The sequence below is a fragment of the Opisthorchis viverrini genome (genome assembly GCF_000715545.1).
Source record: "Opisthorchis viverrini unplaced genomic scaffold opera_v5_86, whole genome shotgun sequence".
Taxonomy (NCBI): domain Eukaryota; kingdom Metazoa; phylum Platyhelminthes; class Trematoda; order Opisthorchiida; family Opisthorchiidae; genus Opisthorchis; species Opisthorchis viverrini.
In genome coordinates, this window is record NW_008751742.1 from 1,447,274 (window position 1) to 1,471,423 (window position 24,150).

Genomic DNA, 24,150 nt, shown 5'->3' on the forward strand with positions numbered 1-24,150 from the left:
TCTCGAAAGCAAAAGCGGTGCTTCGTCTGCACCTGGACGTCCATCCAGTTTTCAGACCCAAAAGACCAGTCCCGTACGTGGTTTTACCAACCCTCGATTTCGGAGTCCTGAAACCGGTGAGTTACTCCTTATGGGCCGCGCCAATCGTGGTTGTCAAAAAGCCAAGGGGTGCCGTACGTATATGTGCCGATTACTCTGTAGGTCTGAATGATGCTACTCCAGTGAAGCATCGGTGTTGAACACTGATGTCATGCTGTCGATGATGATAATCATGATGAATGATGACTTGGACAGTCATCACCATCCGTTGCCGTCACCCGACGATATTTTTGCCAAGATGAACGGTGGTACATGTTTTGCAAAGTTGGATCTTCCAGAAACCTACTTGCAAGTTGGAGCCACAGAGGAACCCAGACATATTACGATTAATGCACACCGTGGCTTATTCCAATATACCCGATTGTCATTCGGAGCATCAGGATTCGGGGATTAGGTCCCTTGTCTGATGCTTACGGTCCAAAAGCCCGACTGCAGGGCAGCAGATAGGTAGGTGCCGGCAATCCACCACCCTTGTACAGGTTCTTAAAGAATTAGTCGCCGTACCTGCTTCAGTCGCTTAACTTTGAGGACGAGCAAAGCCTCCATCGGACCACTATTCATGGGCCAACTTGGTTTGACTAACTCTGTGGGTATCACAAGCCATCCCAATTATAATTCATCCTGTCAGAGTAGTACACCTACCCAGGTGGCCCTACCCCTTTGAAAGTAGGCAACTATTCATGCGACACTTCATCCAGCGGCCATAGGTTCACCGGTAACCGGCAGCTTTTGTTTTCACTCGAGGTGACGAGCCCGTGGTGCCCCATATTAAGTACACACTACTATTCTGAATGTACAGGTCTTTCGGGACAAATCGCCTTATTTCTGTCATTTTGAAGTTACTATTGCACTCTGGTGATCACCAAAATCGATTTTCGCCCCAAACTCATTTGAATTCCTAATTTGGGATTCCCTTTATTTCCAGCTTACGCGTTTCGTAGCGTTGTACTGTGAATAGTTTTATTCTGATTGCCACTTGTGCAAATGGCCGCCGGTGATACCAAAGTAAACGCAACTACTGGCGTGAATGCCGACGAAGACGAACGCCCCAACGATGAAGAATATCAGGAGCTGGAGAATCGTAGCGAGCTCGGTGATGAAGACCTAACAGAAGCAGAAATGGAGGCTTTACGTCGTGAGTTGGCTGCGGAAATATCAGAGTTGGAGTGGGAGTTTAGACAGGCAAAAGAAACTTTGTACAACGAACGAATTGCACAGGTTGAAAGCAAATTAGCTCAGGCTCGCTCCGGTTCTGCTCCCGAGTTTCTACATGTAGCGTCTCTCGTTGAGGAGACCTACAGAATACGACACCAGGTTAGTTTTTTAGGCCCGCTTTAAAGTGGTTATTCAGGTTAAAACAACTTCTGTCTTCATCAAATTTTTGAGGATCTTTTCTTACTCAAGCGAGTGCTAGATGGTCCTTTCCGTACAGCCGGACCTGACATGCTTATTCATTTTATCGAGATTATCGCTGTTAATATTGGACAAACGTAACAAATGACCAGTAGTTTTTCATTGAATTGAGTATCACTTTACGTTCACAATATGGCTTGTCCCAGTTCTAGTGGTTCGTCGAATGATAGATCCTCACACATACAGCGTCTATTTCAGTTCGAATTAGTTGTCTAAATGCGTACGGATGATATTTACATAATCTGGCAAGTTTCACTCCAACTCCGAACCGGTTTGTGAGCCATGTGAGTATATTCATTCTTCCTTTTTCTGGAGCGCCCTTTTTCCTGTCGTAGGAATTCTCAGCTTTTCCAGATATATCCCTTTACATGCTTTTCCTCAAAGATGGTTCTTTGGATGAAAAATCTATAAAATTTCAACTAAGCTGGTAATATATGATACATTCACTGTACGTTCACTGTACGTTCCACCTGCAGTTTAGTTCGATTTCTGTGAGCATATTTTATTTGTGTACATCTCGTACGGGAAAGATTGTGAGGAGTTACGTAGGTAAGTACGGAGATAGAAACAGAGGAATATAAAGGTAAGATAACGGAGGTGCTGAGACTGGTAAGCTGGTACTTGCGTCACTCCCAAGGCTGTCATTGTGTGCGTGACAGTATATCTGTTATACGGTATGGCAACGTCCAGCCAACTGTCCGGATCAAATTTCCATGCAACATGTTCGAAGGTGCAATAAGCAGGATCGGGTCAGATTTTTAGCATATTTTCTGCATCTGTGCCCGCTCCAGTGCCTAGTGCCGGAAAAGTACTCACGAATAAGGAAAACAACAGGTTTATTGCAAACAAGTGAGTGAGTGCGGAAAGTACAATGGTCCCACGCTATACATTCATGGGGTACTGTCTTACCTTGATCCGAGACTGTCTCGCACTGTCTGACTTTGATCCAAAGCTGCCTCACGCTATATTTTGGAGGGCACTATTTGACCCCGATCCAGGACTGTCTAATCGCGTTTAGTGGAGTTTGAGGGTCTCAGTATGTTTCGGGTATTCTGGGATAATGATCGAAAATGTGATCTTTCTGACAGAATGTGTGTACAGGCTTGAAGATTGCCATAAAATATGTAGTTTCATCTGTTGTGAACAAGTACATCTACCGAATTCCTTTTAACAATGGCCATCTGCAGCATTCTTTGGGCATTGTGATGCTCAGTCGACATGCAGCAAACATAGCCCGTACTACTCGTAAAAAACGCATACAATACTATGTTACGAAGTAACCGAATCCCAGGTGTACTGTCCACCAAGTTAACTCTAATTGTGTTTTAAGGTCTCACGTACTCTGATAAAATTGAATGTTTAATTTTCGATATTACGTAAATTGAACACAAAAGTGCGATTCGGTCGCGTGACTATGCATGGAATGAACACTTCTTGATATATTCCAAGGACTGGAATCTAAAAAAAACACGTCTGGTCTAACAAGGCTGCGGCAGGCAAGTGAACGGCTGTGCTAAACTTGGTGACGCTTTCCATTGATATCTTATATGAGCACCGTGTTCCTATCAGTCCCCACTCTAAAGCTGATACAGTATCACTTCCCGCGAGAAGACCACATGGGATAAAGCACTTCCGTCGATAAGATAATTTAGGAGCTACGATGTTTCCTTTCAATCTTTCTCATGGAGTTAACCCACCTTGGAACTTTTTCGTTCTCTAAGAGAAATGGGAATGTTCAATACGATTATCCTGGGTTGTTGATAGATTATCACAATGATGTACACATACATCGATAGTTATCCAGTATTTAGATATTGTCTGTGTGGATTACATTTTCATGACTGCATGAGCCCAAAGAAGAGCTTAACCGGCCTTGGGCTGTCGAAGAGTTTTCAGCAACCGTATAGGTGGTGTGTTCCTTTCAGACATACTGTCGTTTTCGTTATTACATGGGATGACGTCTTCCTGGAAAATTGTATTGCTTGGTCCTTCTTTTTCATGTCTAGCCAGATGAAAACCTACCAGCTTGTAATGTCATAGATGTTGGAGATTGACGATCGTCGTATAGATTAGCCAGGCTTCGATAGGATGTGTCGGTCAAGGATATGCATTGCTATCCATTATGTCAGAATACGGAATACAGGAGTAAAAATTCGTATCTCACTCTTACGAACGCTAATTCGAACAACCGGACAGCGACTAATATTCATTAACCAAGTGCAGAGAGCATTAAATAGATCCTTTTCTGAAACATTCTCGAGGACGGGTCATTTTGGAATCCACCTCGAAGTGAGAGTACCGTTTACTCGCTGTTGGCAGCTGATTCTTATGACCCGCCGTCTTTTACCGGCCGATTTTCCAAAACAAAAGTAGCTTAATCCATCCTCCCACTCCGACCTAGAGGCGATTGAGACACTGAGTACATTACGCACTTCTCTTTCCATAGGTTGCGAAATGCCGGAGAGATTTCGCGATCGAAGTGGCGGACAAAGAATTGGACAATGAACTACAAATAGCTCAGTGTAACACCACTGAGCGGCTATTGACAACAGAAGATCAACTCCGTCTGCGACTTCAGGAAAGTCTGTGCAAACTACAAGTTGAACGAGCAACTATGGCTCTTCAGTCGCACAATCGTAAGTTGCTGAAGTTTATCTTTAGATTTGTTGTGTAAGTGTTATCAGGACGTTGTGATAGGAATTTGACGCCGCTTTTGTTGTATTGGCAAAGGCCTGGGGTAGGTCCCCAAAATCCCAGGTAAATCAAAAGTTACCGCTTTAGGACATCATGTGCTGTCAATCTGACCTCTACAAAAAGTCATGAGGTTACATACAATAATAGGTTGACCTTGCATATTCGTGGATGTGCGCATTCGGATCGACTTTATCGTTTTTCGTCCAGTGCCACTTCACTGGCATTTATGACTCGTTGTACTCGGTCCCTCAAGTCGATAAATCTTTTCGGTTACCGTATACAACAGACTGCGCGTTTTACGATCTTGTCGGATATCTCTGGGTGCCGGAACATCTTCTGTAGCGTTGTTACACTGGAGCCGAAGTTGAATACCTCGCATCAGGGAAGACCGTCTTTGAGTTTTGATTGAAATTTCTAGCGCCTCGGGAGACGCATACGTCTCTAAATGCTACATAGAGCACGTATAGTCTATTTGTCATATCCTTTGACTTGTTGTGGGTTCTAGTTGTTAAAATGCTTACACACTATATATTGTGCTCTAGTAACTTTGAACCAGTAAGTTAATAACAATAAAATATTTCAAATGATCGTGAATGCTTGCATGTAGAGCGACTCCATAAGAGTGTAGTAAAAATGGGGCGAGTACTTGATGCGCAGTCTATGCGCCACCGTATGGTTAATTTTTGACGTTCATAACGAAAGCGGAGATAGCGCAACAGTGTTAGGAAGTTAAAAAATTATCCGGGTTTACGGAAGAACAACGCTCGTTATCAGACAGCTATCCGTATGACCAAAAACGCACACCTCGTAAGGTGCATACTAAGATTGACATTCGTGCTGTGGTGACTCCGTCTTTTTCTTAGGTTTTATTGACGAACGAACAACTCCAAGTACTGTGGTAGAAGCGTAGAATTTTTCAGAAATATTGTAGTTTGTTAACTCACCCGGATCCACCGTTCGCGATGAGGGACGAGATGGCCGAAGTGGTTAGAGCGCGAATTACTAACCTGAAGGTCCGCGGTTCAAATCCGACCTCCGCCACTCGACTTCCCCTGTCTAGACTTGGGCAACCTGGCAGTATCCCAGCCCTCGTGCTCCCTTCGGGTGGCATGGCAGCTAGGCACCGGAAGGGTGCTACAGCTGAACGCATGAGGGACTCACCTCGGTTAATTGTACACCGTGAAGCCGAGGTGATTTTCACCTCACAGAGCGACATCGGAGCAGTTCATTTCTTTGGGATGACAACGCTTTTCAACGACTATTTGAGTAACACTTGCTCCGGTGATTCGGCAAAATTTTTATTTCTCTAGTACTCGGTCAGTTGTGTCGGTTCGAATAGGTCATTTTGATCTTATTTTACATGGACAGCCTTCTTGGTGGTCGGGCTTCTGTATCTATGTCATTTGGAAAACTGGCTAGCATTCAACTATTCGGCTAACGACGGAAAATCATTGCGTAAGAGGCGACCCAAAAGGCATTTCTCGAAATACCCCTCACCTCATCGGTTGATGAAGCAAGCGATCCAGAAGGACGCTGTTTGCCGGAGGGAGAATACTGAATTTGGTCCTGCCTGCAGGTTGTATAGAGGCGCGGTGTCGAGAGGCGAGGGGAACTGCGCGATGGTTCACGACTGACAGGCAACGCTGTTGCTGATTCCTAAGGGCAATAGTCCCGATTCGGACGGCTCTCTATTGAGGGATTGCTCTGTTGAAAATAACCTAAGACAGATACACGTAAGAGTGGTTGTCGTTCTTGTTTAACAAATGTACAAAACTACTCGTATACGAAACATACTCGAATCGACTAGGCTGGATTCGGTCAACAGGGATTTATGCTATTAATGAGATGGTTCGGACACATCAGTGCTCTCAAGCCTATATATACTGAGCGTACTGAGTAGGATGTCTGCGATCTCAACCGCTGATCATGCAAGTATGTGGGATGGGCTGATGGAACTAAGGTGCACTTCATTAGGATAAGTAGATTCATTTCGAGTAAATCACGTAGGTTTCAGCTGCCAGCGTTTGGTATACCAACGTGTTTTCCCCTAATGAGCAATGTGGAAAGGATGGCAATACTCGCTGACTAACCGCTACCGTTTCTCCCGAGTTGGGGTGTTTCTCACATTGCAACTGAACTTACCCCTCATTTGAAGGTAAAACTACTTCGAGTAAATTACTAGCTTGTCAGCCGACATGACTTTAACATGGAACTGTTGCGTGATGGTGTTCGTCCACCGAATCAGCAGCACAACAGCCATTTCCCGGTTCAGTTGGGACAGTATTCACTGTGTCTCAACAACCTATCCAATCCGATGAAGAAAGCTACGATTCCTAGGCTGTCACTTGTTGCACCAGGTTTGTGTTGCTCCAGTCCGGATGAATTTGAGCTAACGTGAAGCCAAGAGTAAACTGGACAGGCTGCGTTAAGCTTCCAGGGAAATTCCGCACGTAGTTCATTGTAGATAATATCCGCCCACATGGTTGTTACCGTTAGAGTTGTGCTGTAAAGGATAATCACGAATAGGGCACCCACTCCCCAATACCAGACCGTTTGGTTCTTGTAAGAACTCTTTCTTCGAATGTGAAGAACTGTTTTTCACCAGCACTGTTGAGATCTATCACAATATGTTTTTTGATGGCGCTTCCCGCCACTGATATAAAGTTAGCACTGTTATTCAAAGCAATTAATGCCTTGTGAGTTATGTGGATTATTGTCGCTACGATTGAGTGGCCACCACCGTAACATGTACCGATGTGGCAAAAGGGCGAAGGCACTAAGGTGGTGACTGATGTCTCGCAAAGAAGTCCCTGCTGTATGTCAAACCTTACGGAGTGCGAGAATACTATGACGAGTGACGGCATGCTGAAGCCGAACGGTATTTGTTTTTCTGATTGTGTGCTAGTGTGTGCGTGTTAAGTTATCCCACCTTTGTGCACTTCTCCATGCTAGAGCACAACAGTCAACGCAGAACCCGCTCCAGTGAAAATGATTCCAACGGCAATCTAGAGTCCCAACCCAGAGGTATCCTGTCTGCCCTCGACACCAACTTCTATCTCCCAGCTCCCAACCTTGAACCCCGCAAGAAACCAGTCAGTCTATCTCCCACCGCGCCGCGACTTATCTATCAGCTTCCAGAGGAAGATATTCGCGCTGATGTGGATGCAATCATGGCGGCCGTCAAGGTTTGTTGGGCGTTCTGCAGCTATATTACCGAACTTCATATAACACATTCAAGCCCAAACATCCATATTCGTGATTTATCGCACATCCTGTCGTATTGTTTGGGCTATGGGCGTGTAATAGGTGCATAAAACTTGAGGTAAACTTTCCTTCTGAACAACAGACCCGTTGGAGCTTCCAAACTGGGTTGAGTTTGTTAGCAGAGTAATGACCATAAATGGTATATTCATCCTATTCAAAGTTGGCGAGGATACAGTCTGGCCAATTTTGGTGTCCTATGAAGGGATTTGCGTTCCTTTTATTTTAGCATGTATGTTTGCCGTTCGTTTGTGAAGCGAATACCATCGATATTGACCTATTTCGTCCATCCTGAGCGGCCATCAGGAGAGTTTGGCAACTGCCCTTCATATCTAGCTCAAAACGAAATTACGGGAAAAACACAAGGGCGAATAGTTGAGTCAGCTGTGTTGATTCTATTGATTAAGAAGGCACCTGCTGAAGGTTTTCCATTTTCAACAGCATTTTGACCAGCGGAAGAGGTGAAAAGCGGCACGGCGTCTTGCGAACCCGATGATAGCCAACGAAGTTTTTCTAAAATCACAAATACTTAGGATGTGGATTTGTTGATTTCTGGAGCAGCGTTTTCTTGAAAGCTAGTTAATGTTTGCGTGATGTTCACCGATAAGCCTGCCATACTACCGTACTCTTTTTGATACAATGGGTACTCGTCGTGCTCTTTTAAGAACTTCTTCAGCTTTTCAAGGCACGATGTATGGAAATCAGCTACTCACGTACGCTCTGCATTCTACTACCTCTTCTTTTTCTATCTTCACATGCAGGAACACAAACTGGCTGTCGCCATGGCAGAAATGAACGGAGGCAAACGCGTTTGTTAAATTTATTCATTTACTTATTTCTCTGCAGATGTTTTTTCTATAGTTTTCAACATGGTAACCAATGTATATCACACTCTCCATGTACTTTCCGCTGTGTTCCGCTTTACACTCTCATTGGGCCGTGGCGTGCGTTCCAAAACATGACCCTACGGGCATATCAGAAAGGATCACACTAACACGAACTGCTGAACGCATGTAAAAATGACGTGTCCATAAAATCATGAAAAAACCCATCGATCATCGCCATTGACAAAAACAATAGAGGAGAACACCAATGCTTCGCTGCCGTACCTCCGAGTATGCACAATATAAACGGTTCTGTGCACTTTACCGTCCTGGACTGTTTATGGTGCGTAGGATGACGGGTGGTACAGTGTAAGCTGTCATTGTGCATGATGTAGAGGATAATATAGGTTTAGCGTAGAAGTAATTATCAAAATGTTGCTAAATGGAGTTGTACACTCTGGTTCGATCTTCATCCGACACTCACTATTGAGTAACAGGAAGGCTATTAACAAAGATGTTTGGAGTCGTAGTTCCATGGGCAACATAGTGGAATGAAATCTAACTATGGACTCCCAAGCAAATAAAATTACAGAGCACTTCACTTAATTCAGGATGAAATTTTATTGCTTTTCGACGTCTCACTGTACTCAATTTCGAACTCGTTTATATCGGTTTCCCGGCTTTCAATAGACTAAACCTCCCCCAACCAGCGATGTGTCCCTCCCATCACGCAACATGAAATAACTCGCAGGTAGCTAATAGTTTGGGTGAACCTAAAAACAACTGACGAAACTGTGCGGACGCAACAGCAAGTGTCTGGTAAAGGGGGCATACATCCATACAGGGTGAAGGTTCATCATATTCCATCGCAAACTGTCTAAGAATGCATTACCCCTGAATAGTAAGGCGGAAACTTGCTATTGCCGTGTTATTTGTGTTTATACACAGACCTGTAGAGCCGATCCAATGATGCTGTCACACTTATTTTTCTCCTGGTTTAACGATTCGATCAGTAGTGCACGTGTTTAGCTTGAAAAATAAAAGAGACGGAACTCATTCATCTTCCGGTGTAGAATTTGACTGAATGGGTTGACTGCGACTTTCTTCCTGCACTCGGAGTAACTCCATTGCGTTGTTGCTGTCACGTGTACAGTCGGGGGTTCGTTTGGTCGCCAAGACAAACGTGATTGCCCATATCAGATGAGTATCCTGCATCGCGTACGTTAAGGGTGCGTAATGTTCGACTGGATGTCCAAATTGAGTTTAATGTACCCGTCTTCTTCGGGCGGAAGTCTACTTTTCACCGGGCGCATATAGCGTGCTGGTTCAGCCGAACTGTATTAGCCGTGATGAAGCTTTTTTGTCGAAAGCGGAACGTCGCGCAAATAAGAACTACCGATTGTTTACCAAGCTCTTTTGAAACGATGACTTCCCAATCGGTTCCAAACCTTTTCCAATTGATCGAACTGTATTTTCCCTATAAGACACCATCTGATTAGTGATGTGTGCTTGGTACGTCGCTATAACTAGTTGAAAGCACAATCCTTGTCCAAATATTGTGGCGTACTCTGTCCTTCAGTTTCATTGACCTTATCGGTGTAATTGGTACATAGGACCAACGGGCATCGAATGCCACTTAGCGGTGAATGTGTACCGTATTGTGCGCACTGGGTCTATTAATGACTGGTTTCCGTGCAAACACTGCATGGACTGAGCTGGTCACCGGCTCTCAAAAGGCTGGTGAACCCGGCTTAGAAATGTCACCTGGTGAACTAGATTTCCTTCCAGGTGAAGATTTATCTATCAGCCGCAAAACGTTGGTTCCACCTGCTACAATTTCGACCACTGGGAAGTGAAAGGGCATGGGATATACAGCCAAGCATTGAAGTTATGCCCTCCTATTCGGACAACTGTAAAGTATCCTGCACGAACTTGTAGTAGCCCACCACTCATTGTCGGTTTTACTTGTCCGGGATGCAGACTCTGGACACAGTTAACTTTGATCTATGCTATCTTTCGGTGGTCAGATAATAGGACCCAAAGTGTATTGTCACCTTCAGCTCGCCCTAGACAGTGTCAACCTGCATCTGGAGCCTAAGGGAGGATAGCACCTTGACAAACATGTGTTAGCGTCACAATTTCTCCACGTGTCTTGAGAGTTGTTGCCAGGAAATCCAGTGGTGCATTCAAACTACAAACTCGTCCGTTACCCCTACTTACGCCGGTCTGTGGATGACTGATTTCGCAGTGACAACAGAGCATGTCCTCTGTGGTTTAGTGTTTGTAACAGACTTCAAATTAAGTGCCAATTTTAGACAGCTTGGTGTCATTCCCAGTATGCGATGGGCACAGGTGGCCGCGTTTCAAGCAGCAATGAGTGGTGAGGAAGCACACAAGACTACCGCTATTGTTGGAGCACAACTAGACTCCCTGTAAGCCTTAATTTGCGCGAGAACACTTCCCACTCTTATGGATGTCCGAAAACAAAGCACTTCCCCTCCCAACTACGACAAACTTTTATAAATATAAACACAGACCTCTCGAAATCGATTTACACGAGGTCAACGGAGCAACAGTGGATACTATGGAGAACAAACAGCCATGAACATTCTTCGGAAACAATAAACGCCACGAAAAGGCCACTTTGATGAAAATGACGCTGTGATCTTACTCCTGGTTGGCTTCTCACAGAGCACTAAAAAGTTTGCCAGGTACTCCTGCCCTCAGACAACTAGAAAAACCTCAGTCAGTACATCTCCACAAGTCAAACCTTACCAAAAGTTGTGTCGAAGATCTGGTTCACCCCACTGCTTAACTGCCCGTCAAAGGTCGGACGGGATCAACTGAATCTAATGCCGCAACGCACAGACAACCATATAGTTGATCCGTCTACTTAGAAAGTAGCATAAACAGCAGTATGTTTTCATGAAGGAAGCTACTCTGTAGGATATTGGTAACTGTTCGACAACCCACGACCGGGGGCTCATCAGGTACGGGGTAGCATTTTCACACAGTAATGTAAAGCTTCCGGAAGGGACAGACTACCTGCTCAACAGCTCAAAATTGGTGAACAAGGGCTGCAATCTAAAGCCCTCCACTAAATCCAGTTGACATAGGAAGCCAAAGATGCCCCATAGGACTTGAAAAATCCAACGAGTGGCTCCATCTCAAAAGAATTGTGAAGTGTCAGGAGGCGTGACTACCGGTTAACGGGTCTGGCATCTACTTGTGACCAGATTCTGGCCCCTGTCGTGCCGAATCTTTTGAATGCGTACATTTTGCTCGGTATCGTTTCAAAGGAATGGTTGTGATGACAAGGCTGATAGTGAGACGAATACTAGCGAAACAAACCGACAACTGTTAGTTTCTCTTTACTGCCACATTCTGGCCTGCGTGTCCAGCGTCTAACAAGTTTAGCGTCAGAATGCAGCTGAAATGTATGCTTTCTATCGGTCTGCTACTAAAAGCACCAAATTCCACAACATCGAACTGAATGGCTGTGCGATGGTGTGTTCCCATGTTTCTGCTATCCAGGCAATGATGTACCACCCACCAAAAGATTGATGCCGGAAGTCGATGCGCGAAGAACTCGCCATGTGGAAGTCGGCACAAAATTTGCTGTATACAGTGCCATCATATTATTCACGTTTGTGTACTGCGGCTAGACCCAGACTGTGCAGTAATGTCATTCCCGATTTGGAACAATTCAACAATAATGCTTCGGAAAATTATATGCATTCACTGGTCAAGCCGGGTCACCAATACTCCAATTCTTTAGAAGATAATACTTATGGATTGGGAGTACCTTGGTTCCTAACTGATGGCACTGAATAAACCATATGAGACGCATCGCGTCGGATCGTATTCCCAAGCACCTCCTACACGAACAGTTGAAGAATCTACGAGGTCAAAGAAGATCAGAACCGCGGTAAGGAGACAGACATCAGATGAGGTTAAAAATATTTAGATTTTAGATCACAGGGAATATGGACCCGGACAGATGCGCCTCGTGAAAGACCGTCTATGCACGCTTGGTGCATTTATCCCGATAACTGAACGCGAACGGATCAGTCATATGGGTCCCGTAAGGAAAGTATCAACAACAGTGAGCTCGTTTGGCTGCTCAACCTGTGTATCCTTACACACTAGCGGAAACGGACTGAGGGAACGCCAGAGCTCCCTTTATGTGCCGGCCAAGAAGTGTTTACGCGCAGTTGAAACGAGTTTGCCCTAATTTTCCGAAGTGGCTGTTTTTCGCGAGTCCTGGAGAAAGGGCTCGTATGGTGTGTGGTGGATGTGAGGTGTTAGCAGTGTAACGCATTGCTTATGTTCGTCACAATGCCCATCATGCTGGCTGGTGGCTCTCAACATGGCGCCGTTATTAATCCCTCGGGTTCCTATCGTAACCGGCGGTTTGCTTATCTTATTTGGCTCCATGCGAACCGCTTGTGGTTCATGTACTATATATACACTATAACAACAGCTGTTGATCGGCAAATCCGTTTCGGATGCCAGACAATTATTTGTGCGCCGCTGTGGGGTTTATGAAACTTAATTTAACGGCTGAAGTAAGATATACGTTTTGGAATTAAGCGTTCGTCGCACGGGCGAGATGACTCAAGTGATTAGGGCGCGAATTTACTGACCTGAAGATTCATGGTTCAAACCCGACCTCTGCATCTCTACTTCCCCTGTCTAGGCTTAGGCAACCTGGCAGTATCCCAGCCTTCGTGCTTCCTTCGGGGTAGTGTGGCGCTAGGCACTGGAGAGGTGGTACAGCTGAATGTCTTTTTAGGATTCAGGTGAATCTTCTCCAAATAAATGTGTTTTACAACAGTCACCTGGTCTCCCATGGGAAACGATATTCGAAATACCAAAGTATTCTGGCAACATACTATCGCTTTGAACTTTTTGCGTCCAGTTCTAGAGCTAACATCAACCTGATCTCGTATCTGGATACCAGATTGGACGAAGTTCGAAGACCAGGCCTGGTTGACGAGCCATACCCCCAAATAGGATGAGTGCATTCATCAGTCTTATTATCACTGTAGTATCAACGAAAATATACATCGCATTTTAGTTTTGAGACCGAGAACATCACTCTGCTGTAGAACACTGGTTTGGTTAGTAGTATTGTGGACATCTTCACGTCGATCAGTAATATTAACCCCTCCTCTTTACTTCCGGATGTTTTTGCGATCCGAACTGCGGCATGCGCTCAAGTGTACTGCACTGCACTGTACTTTTATCTGTAATTCGTCTCTGATGAAACCATATGTAAACGTTTTACACAATAATTTCATTACGAACGGGTCCTACATTCAGCTGGGATTAAGACAAGCTAAGTGAACAGGTCGTCTACCCTCTAATGAAATAATTGGGAGAAAAAGGCCTCCGAATAGCACAAAATTCATTGCATACCCCAGCTGATCCTAGGGAGTTTCGTTCCATTAATTCCATTCTCATTCAGCCGGTGAATAAAAGTAGCCTGGCAACCCCACGCAAGATGAGAAAAAATGGGTCCGCCTGACTAGACTACTGGAATTATTCAGTCCAATTCAACTGGATTGTTCCACTGCATCATTTCTTAAGCTCAACGATCGCACTCTACTTTACCGTTATTAGGGTGTGTATTCGCCAGTTTCGCTATAGACAGAAAATCCTGGCCGCGCTGAAATTGTAGTTGTTGGCTGTTTATCGACCATTGATGCAGAATTAGACAGGTCCTTAGTCACGTGATCCAGCTCTTGCCCAGTCAACCGACAATCAACGTTCTCTGCTAGCCTGACATTCACATAAGGCTGCATAAAACTGGATAGTTTATTTGCCAGCCGCTTAGAATAGATGGCAAGTGGTCGTGAAAGATTGGCTCTCAATGAACGAAATCCTTGCGAGGCCAGCATGCCTTCATAGAATATCTCACGAAATGAAAACGACTTGGAGATGCGCCTCACTTGTTCCTCAGTAAGAATACTTGATAAGACATTAAAATTCAAGTCCGGTTAGATACAGAACTCAAGTTTTCGAGGAATACACTGGGAGGTATTATTTGTGATAATACTTAAGCAGACTATCGCCTTACCGGACGCCAAGACCATGTAATTCTTTCAGTATGGTCCTCTCGCTCTATTCAACGGTCTATCGCCTCACCTCCTCTGTGAGCTCGTTTTATTTGTCGGTCCGCTCAGCCACATCTTCGAAATTCCGTCCTTCCAGTGCCATAAGCTGCAGAAGGTTTTGGCAAATGTCCCATGGCCATGATTTGTGGGCACACGCAACGGGGGTAAGTGTACTCCAGTCGTTCCTGCTAACGGTGCAGCCATTAACCTTTTGTATTCTAACGCCTTCGACACTATAACAACTGACTATCACAAATGTAAACGCTTGTGAGATGGACTAGTAAATAATCACATTTGAAGGGCTGAGATACCTCAGGATACACAACGTCAGTCCCATCGCTGCTCAGTCGTTCATTGTTAGCTCAATTCCTTAATTCCCTGCGCGCCCGGTATATTATCGATTAATGCACGTCGTGTGTTGAACACTGGTAGCGATGAATGACGTGGTATTCGGTGGAACCCTCCGATAGTATCGCATATAAGCCATAAGCTACGTCTCACCTATTCGGTGAGAATTATCATGGGGCGATGTGAATGCATCGGGGTTGTGGGGACATCAAAACTAGTAGCATTCATCCGCATCTAACACCACACATCATACATTTAACCGGTTCAGAATTCGGTACTGAGTACATCACCAACCATCAAATCGGTCTGGTCACGCCATTCCGTTAGCTAATCCAAATATTCTGAAGATCGAAGTGGCTTTATGAGTATCTAGTACTCTATCCCACCAAACACCATCATCATGGTGATCATCTGGTGCCACAAAGTAAGACCCAAAAATACATCAGCAAAAAGCCTGTTTATATTGGTTGTCTTTCTCTTACTAAGTTTGGGTTAAACAAACGACCATAGAGGTCGCGGAAAGGATAGAAAACAAATCTTGAAAAACATTTAAAAATATGCGCTGTATAAAATAGTGAATAGGTAAAATAAAAAATTCAGTATATCAAAAACTTCTCGTGTCCAGTAAATTTGGCGGCAAAGCTCGCCCCGTCTGCCGTCAAATCAGAAAAGGCTATGTGCTTACGGGTGAGTGGATGGGCGTAAACAAGATGTCTAAGGACGCAGTCCAACAGTTTGGTAGCTACTCCTTTTCTTCGATGCTGTCTATTTACCCACAACCGACGAACACCACAGAGAACGGGGCCAAGAGAGGTCGGATTGTCACTAGCGGGAGGTGCGGTGTTCTGATTATTGTTAGGAAGAAGGCTGCCGTGAACATCTTTAGCCTGAACAGTCCATGTGAGAAGGTCGGAAATACCGCCAGGAAGGACCCGAAGTTTATAGGCCTTTGATTTGATGAGGGTTGGTGTCAGCTCCTGAACAACGGCGCATCCAATTACGTGCTGACTCACATCCTGTACGCACGCGAACACTCGCCAGTCTTTGGGGATTTTTGTTACTGAAGTACAGCATGTTTCTCCGTGGGTTATAAAGTCGCCTTCGCCTTGTGAGTGATCACAGCCTAAATCGCGAGCCATCAAACGCGCGATCCGTGAAAAGTATGATGTTCCAACGGTACTGTTAAGCACCAGTTCTACGATTCGAGAACCGTCGAAGTACTCTTCCAAAATCCGCTGAGAACGTCCCCGTGGCAACTGTAAACATTAACGAAAGATATGTAAGATTAAAAAACTCAAGGGTCAATAAGACACCAGGCGCTCTGATGCTTTCCACGCAGATCATACTCATTATGGGAGAGGTCTGAGATGGAGGAAACAAACAACATAACTATAAGACTTTCGAAGTAATCGATTAATAAGGAAACGGATTATGCAAAAGGTCAACGTTACCATGATAATCGTCATGGTGTAGCCATGCGCGCTGCGAATAAGTAGTTTGAAATTTCTTTTAGAGCAATGAGGTCAAAGCCATAATACAACCGTTGCGTCTTGCAGGTGGCAGTGCCGGACGACATGGGCCAAATAGTCGCGTATGATCCGACAGGTCTCCGAGTTGACTGTAACTATAGCGGCCACAAAGTTGTCAGGACGTGATCCAATCAAGGTGTTGCGGCCACCTGCAGTTCTTTGTTCCAAATGGCACTGAGAGGTTGGTTCAAGAATTGAAGCTCACTAATCCAATCCAAACCTACATAGCTCTTGAGGTAGCAAGATGATTGGATTGAATCCTATTTAACGTTCCGGAGCAGTTCAGCTCCAGCAAACGGGTTAGCCAGTATGCAATTTGTGTGATTCACCGGTGGCTTTGGAATTAAGTTGCAGGTTCATTTTGAATTAAAAATCAGATCAGAATCTGTATTAAGCTAGAAGGCAACTGATGTGCCTTTGAAAGTTGTGACGAAATTTCGTTGGCAGAGTGACTTCATCTTGAATACGGCGAACAAGGTCCATAATAAGTAATAAATAAGCAACGGAACTATCCAAACAGCTTGAAACAATTTGCATCCCTATAGGATCTGAACCAAAGAGGGGAACATATTCAGCGTACTCAATGTGCGTAAGCGAAAACCTGGGAGTATTTCGTTACCTGGGGTGTTAGAGACATATACAGAAGACTTAAGCAGCCTATCGATTACGAAGATAAAAGAACGACGACAGAGAACAACCCTATATGGAACTATTGGGTGTGGTGAACTCAGGAAAGAATTCGCCAACGAGAGTACGCGTACAGAGCCGCGTCACACATTGCCACGGTTTCTGACGATCAAAAGAGGCAAAAGCAGATCTGATATCAAGAAAGACGGTCATTATTGGTCGTCGAAAGGAGTTGCACAGTTATAGCACTTGTCGGAAAGTGAAGATATAATCTACGCGACCCGGCCCAGAGTAAAACCCAGCATGATCCTTGCCAATCCGACTCTCATGATGACGGATAAACCACCTCCGGATAACATCAGAAAGCGGACTGGACGCTATGGCAACTAAAATGTATCCTCTGTGGTTTTCGCACTATGTTATTGCACCTCCTAAAATGGGAACCACTGTCCAGGCCCCCCATTCTGTTGGTATTCCACGAACTAATTACACCACCTTCTAAAATGGGAACCACTGTCCAGGCCCCCCATTCTGTTGGTATTCTTTCTTCCTGCAAAACACCTTGCAGTAACGTCGTCAGGATGGCCCCAATGTACTCACCAATTTTTTATGAGAGGATCCAAACCACCTCAACCGGGTACTTCACTGAATTGAAACAATAAAATCGCACGCTGGACATCGGTCATCGATGGCGAACTCATGCCGAAGTCCCAGATCATTGTAATCAGAGGCAGCAACATCAGTGTTGACAATGATGCTTCATCGCTGTGCAACCACAAAGTTTACCTAATCTTATTTCAAGCGTTAGAATAAAGAAAACATGAAAGTGCGCGTGGGTGAGGGGACCTAGTACTGGTCGACTGAAGGCATTCCGAGGTGCCTACACCTCCAAGTACTCAGTCAAACAATCTGGAAAGAAACCGACATGAAAGACATCGACATCGATCAGCCGCCATTTCTTGTAACGTCTCCAGCCAGGTGCAGGAGGGGTCACGGAGACCCCATCCTGGAAGGTGTACTGCATCAACAACACCAAAACTCTTCGTAGTCTCTTTCACACACCGTCATACATTATCCAACTCGTGGATTCCACCATTCTCAAGGAGACACAGAAAACAACACTCGTCCAGGTAGACGGTATTTCGGCATGCGTAGTACAAGGTCGAGTCACCGTAGTTGATGGTGCTGGATGTTTTCCACGACTGAAGTACCTGCAGCACAACGAAATACCCGTTTTCTAATTACCTCGCTGTGAATATGTTTACCCTCTCCGAAACCAGCAATGTTTCTCAGGGACCCGAAGATGCCTCACATCGACTGTCCACAGCGGCCATGTTTCGCAACCATACAACAATACAACCCTTACTGTAGCCTGGTACACGCGACCCTTGAGATCAAGTGATACGCCGTTTTGACGCCACAAGTGACGCAAATTATCAAAAGTGATACTGGCTTTTGAGATTCGCGCACGAACTTCATCAGACACACTTCCATCGGAGGTAATACAACTACCGAGATATGTAAAACTCTCCACAACCTCCAGCGATTTTCCTTGAATTGTAAGGGGTATATCTAGAGACTGTACGTTCTGAAGCATAACTATGCACTTTGAAGGTGCTAGGCGAATGCCGAAATGTGATATGACGGTGGTCAGTCTATTCAACAGGGCTTGTGTTTCGCCTTCGTCTTCAAAGATGAGGGTGATATCACCTGTGTGCCGCGTGTCGCCGAATCAGTAACACCAGAAGCCTTGTTACAACTGTAGTCAAACTAACGACTCTGTGGTTGCTACATCCACTGTGAGCACCGTTTTTGTGAATGGGCACTATTACCGACTCATCCCAGTTACCTGGAACGGTCTTTCTCCCACATGGACCGAAATAAGCTAGACAGACAATAACAGAAAAATTCAACGCCATCCTTGAACATAGCAGGTGAAAGGTCGTCAGGACCAGCAGTACGATGAGGCTGATCCGGGGTTCCATTTTCACAGTCCACCTTTCTGTTGAAGGTTAGTTAGCCGAATTGAGGATGGCAGGCGGCTGATACGATAAACAAACACCGTTTACCTCATCGATCTGCAGTGATGTTAATTAATCCAAACAACCGCACAGTGCAAAGACGACTGTTTACTGCGATCTAGTCCAGTAAAGCGCTTTCAGCCTTGGAGGTGAGCGCCACTCCCACACCGTAGATAATACGAGCCATTGGGTTAGGAAAACCCGATACCTAAATAATGGAATATGAATCACTTGAGCTCATTCATAGGGTTGAGGTGAGGGTCATTTATGCGTGTTTTGGTGACACAGTATGCACCGGCAGAGAGTGAAAACATGGTTTCGGCAAGAGATGCTCGCTACCCAATTTGACATCGAAGGCTGTAACGTGGACCGGATCTTTGGATGTTAACAGGTGATTATTTTTGGTTGATTTTCCTATCGCAGAGGACTATCAAACTTTATCGCCGACAAACCACCTCGTAACACCATTTCCCGCAGTACGGGGACTAGCCATCCCTAGTCGGGCTGCTCCCAATTGGCATTCCCGGCATGGTTGAAACTTCAAGAACTGAGTTCCAGCCAGTGTAGCCCGCAGGCTCATTGAAGCTCGACCACCATGACAAGGTGACGACGTCTGTCGTAAAATATTTGGAAATTATTATAGAAGGGTTTATCTGCATCATTTCTTCAGTTAATTTCCGTTATTGTTTGCATATCCATAAATAACAAAAAAGTAACCCGTGAAATGCTCGCGATTTCGTGGTATGCAGGGAACCTGATGCTACCGACTGTTCAGCAGGCATTAAAACGTGNACGTGCGAGTATGCGCGCAAATAGCGCGAGAAGCATGAAAGTTTGTCTGTATGACATTTGTCCAAACGGTGCTGAGCCGTCCTAAAACGTCGGGTCATCAGAATTCACCCCAGATCCACGTTATAGTTCGGCACACATCTTCAAGGGAGGGTAAAAAAAACTTCCGTGAGCGTCACGCAGAGGAAAAAAGAAGTGATTACAATGCTGTATAAATGGTCATGTTACAAGCGATGAAAAGTTCCAACCAGAATGAGGCTAATACAACAGGAGAGAAAGCGAATTGAACCAAGTACCACCAATCGCGAGTTAATCCCTTCACGCAGCTGCCAACGGTTGGGAATCCGTTGATTTGTGAAACTTAAACTTCCCTACTTGGAATGAAAAGGACAAGAGTCAAGGGTTGAAAAGCGTCGAAAAAATTTTTAGCTTTCAGTGAAACACTGACCGGTCTTTCTCACTTCAACTTTATAGCAGGGTTGGAAACGTGGCAGTAAATTTGAAGGAAATGCATGGGAAACTGATGATCCCTTAAAAAAAACTCACCTTCGCTACATCAGGCACAATTTTACGATGGTGAATTTTGTGCAGTTTATCATCTTCTTTATCTCCTTTATTGTACACCATGCCGCAATCCACGCACCTAGTGGCCCCAAGATCTTTCTGACCGAAATCCAAACGCATTTGTATTGGAAACGGAACGCGGTTTTTCGATGGACTCATGAGTGAAGGCTGAAAGCAAAGGATTTCCGAAAAACGGAGGGAAAGCGCTTGTTTAAATAGTTGTACGAAGCTATTCAAGAACTTCGAGGAAAAAAGAACCCAAAGCCTGTAAAGCTCATTGACTAAAAAATCCAATAACACATACTGAAGTCGTCTGAGTGCCATGTACGGAGCATGTTTGGTGTGAGTTTCAACTGGTTTGTGTCTCACGCGTCTTTACAAGGTACCGTTAATAGGGATGACAAGGGTTCGGCTGCGAATTCCATTCAGGTTATTCTAGACCCCTTTCACTGCAGAAAGGCGCAGTAACCGCCTCGAAATCGGCCACTAAAAGCAAGTGAAATTGCAGCACATAGGTCGACTTGGTACTGTTATCCAGTCGATTTAGCTTTGACTAGGATCAGGCCTATATCGCGTGTCGTGACTTTTGCCTATGCCAACCACTGATCCCTTGTGGTCAACCTTTTGAGAAAAAAGTGAGAAATCCATTCGTCCACATGTTTGCATCTTAGCGTTCTGACAGACGCGGCTGCGGTAGGAGGTGCAAGGGTTGGTGTCATCCTAGGTCATCCAATGGAAGGATCCTTGCTTCACTCGACACCTGCTGATAGTCGCCTCTGTGCGGTTCGGCTGGCAACGTTTGTGAAGGAGTCTTACAAGCGGGAAGTTGACTGATGTATGTTTGTTGTGTCTGCTTACGCTCCAACTGACTGTAGCTCTGACACAATCAAAGACAAGTTTTATTATGCCCCATTGCGGTGAACTAAAAGATTAGATATAGTTGTATTTGCCGGAAATCTGAAGGCTCAGTGCATCTGAGACTCAATTAGGTGATCAGCATATGCTATACTCGGTACGCACGGACAATGGTCGACGATTGCTTCAGCTATATGCTGCCCCCGGGCCGTTAATATGCAGTGCTAGCTTCCGAAACAGCCGAAGTCGTCTAGCCCCATGGTGTCCTCCAATGGCGTGCCGGCTACGAATTCAAATTGATCAGATTGCAAGCAGTCACCGATGGCGCGGATAATTAGCTAACTACCACCCGTTTTGGAACGCATTTATGGATTCCGACCATGTACTCGTCCGGAGTCGCTTCTCCCTGCGTTTCTGATGGCCACGTAAGGTGTGGAAAAATGGCTTGGCAACCGAGAGGCTGTCAGATCCTGCTGTTAGACGAATGTACCAGAATGGTCTTCAAGACTTTATTCCAACTGTTCCACAAGCAAACGCGAATTCGTGGTGGAACGAGATCACCAGCTCTTTGCACAGTGCTGGGAGTTTTGCTTGTGGCAAGCGGCCACCGGATCACTCAAGCACTGGATGTCAGACCGAAAAATGGCACTGCTTAAATCTCAGAGTAACGTCCCAACCCGTCCCGAAAAATTCGGCCCGACGAACTATCAGACGCCAAGAAAAAGGGCGTGCGAACCGACCATGAAGTCTGGTGGACATGGAAAGCCAAGGAGGCGGAACGGGACCAGAAAGCTGGTAAAGTCCGAGGATTATTTCAGTTATTATTACTAGTATTATTATTTCAGACCTACAAGCAGGAAAACGGACAAGATATTCATCAGTTCGTACGAAAACTGAAATCATTACCCAAAGACTGAGTTTAAATCAGTACCTGCAACTGAATATCAAGATGAGTGCGTGCGTGATGCTATAATTAACCGCCTGGCGTCCACGTCCACCCGCGAGAAACTTCTAGCACAGAGCGAACTCACCCTGGACCAAGCATATCAGCTTGCTAGATCTCTCGAGTTAGCTCACAAACAGTCATATGTTAGTAACGAACCTATCCTGCTCTACAATTCCACCGATTTCACAGAATCCCAAACTGCGTGTCGATCCGACCATTGCTATTGTAAAATCCATTCAAACATGTTATTTCTGCGGTTACGAAACACATCCTCGTCCAAAGTGACCCGCTCGAGAAGCTGTCTGTGATAAACGCGGTCACTTCCGCCGCATGAGTTTCAAAAAATACCACCAAGTTCCACAAAATGTGTACAACGAAGCCCAGTTTACCGTCATTATTCGTTGTAGCAGCTCCTACCTGCCTGGCACATGCTATCGCAACCATCGAAGTCCATGGCATCGCTCTACGTGCTCTTGTAGTTTCATTAACTCTAACGTCGTGGAACTGCATAATTGGAAAATTTACCCAACTTTCTCAGTCGTCACAAGGCGTTACGCTTGTGCTTCTGTCCGATACAGAAATACTTCATACAATGAACTGAAGCTCTTTGTAATGCCAAACCTCTGTACCGAGCTGACAAGGATAATCATGTCGCAGAAACTGTCACGAAACGTATGTTCTTTCATGGGTAGCAATAACCAACTCGGAGAGCTTCATAACTCTCTCTGCAATCCCGGCATTACCCGTATGTTTCATTTTGTGCGTTGAAAGAATCTCCCCTACTCCGTCGACGATTTCAAGCGCGTTATTTCTTCCTGAAAAGTGTGTGCCAAACTGAAGCCAAGATTCTAGGAATCCTCTGGTGGATTCATCAAAGAAACACAACTTTTGAAAGCCTGAGTTTGGATTTTAAAGGTCCTTTGTCATCTAACGCACGCAACCGCTACGTACAATATTTGACGAGTTCTCTAGATTCCCTTTTGCATTTGCGTGTGCGGATATAACCTCGGCAACTGTGACTGACTGTCTCAAAAATCTTCTGTCTGTTCGGAATCCATTCCGACAGAGGCTCATCGTTCATATCGTCTGAGATCAATAGCTTTCTTCTAGAGAAAGGTGTTGCTATGAGTCACTCATCGGCTTATAATCCATAGGGGCGAGATGGCCCAAGTGGTTAGAGCGCGAATTTCCTAACCAGAAGGTCCGCGGTTCGAATCCGACCTCCGCCTCTCGACTTCCCCTGTCTAGGCTTGGGCAACCTGGCAGTATCCCAGCCCTCGTGCTTCCTTCGAATGTCACGGCAGCTAGGCACCTAAAGGGTGCTACAGCTTAACGCTTTTTTTCTTTTTTTTTATAATCCATTGTGTAACGGTTATTGAGCGTCTCAATGGTACTCTCTGGAAAACAATAAACTTGGCTTTGAAATCTCACGATCTTTCGCCTTCCCACTGGAAATCGGTGCTCTCTGATGCTCCGCACAGCATCCGATCACTGTTATCACGACCACCAACTGTACGCCACAAGAACATTTGTTTCAATACACAAGTCACTAGACATTTGCCATCACATCATCTGTCCAGAGTGGCCATGTTCCGCAACCATACGACCATACAGCCCTTACTGTAGCCACAAGTGACGCAAATTAGCAAAAGTGATGTACGCCACACATTTGTTTCAATACACAAGTCACTAGACATTTGCCATCACATCATCTGTCCAGAGTGGCCATGTTCCGCAACCATACGAACGAACTTGTTCCGTAAAATGGTAATGCATTTGCATCTCCCGCCAAACACCGCTGCCTTGCGGTTAGGCTTTTGAGCCAAAGGCTTTGATTGAGGAACCTAATCGTCCTCCTGTCTAGGTGTGGGCGCCCTGGCAGTATCCCAACCCTCGTACAACCATGACCTACACAACTAACAATATTCTCATGCCACATCGGGCGTCGCGTGGTGCCATCAGCCGGTTCGCCTTACTTGCTGCATACAACAGGGCGGGTAAGCGAAAACAGGCTACTGCTGACGCCTCCCTTCTTTCTCCTTCACATAATTTTTCTTCCCC

The 24,150-nt window shown here is 45.2% G+C and overlaps 2 protein-coding genes across 2 annotated transcripts; one reads left to right on the top strand and one right to left on the bottom strand.

Moving 5' to 3' along the window:
* Positions 1–1,028: 1,028 nt before the first annotated feature.
* On the top strand, positions 1,029–8,285 carry T265_04914 (hypothetical protein; the record flags this gene model as incomplete). Its single annotated transcript, XM_009169774.1, has 4 exons — positions 1,029–1,413; positions 3,959–4,148; positions 7,159–7,391; positions 8,229–8,285. 4 exons carry the CDS (start codon positions 1,084–1,086, stop codon positions 8,283–8,285), a joined length of 810 nt encoding a protein of 269 aa, XP_009168038.1.
* A 6,929-nt stretch (positions 8,286–15,214) lies between these two features.
* T265_13630 (hypothetical protein) lies at positions 15,215–20,457 on the bottom strand (the record flags this gene model as incomplete). Its single annotated transcript, XM_009169785.1, has 2 exons — positions 15,215–16,014; positions 20,271–20,457. The coding sequence occupies 2 exons, from the start codon at positions 20,445–20,447 to the stop codon at positions 15,355–15,357; spliced, it is 837 nt and encodes a 278-aa protein (XP_009168049.1).
* Positions 20,458–24,150: the final 3,693 nt, after the last annotated feature.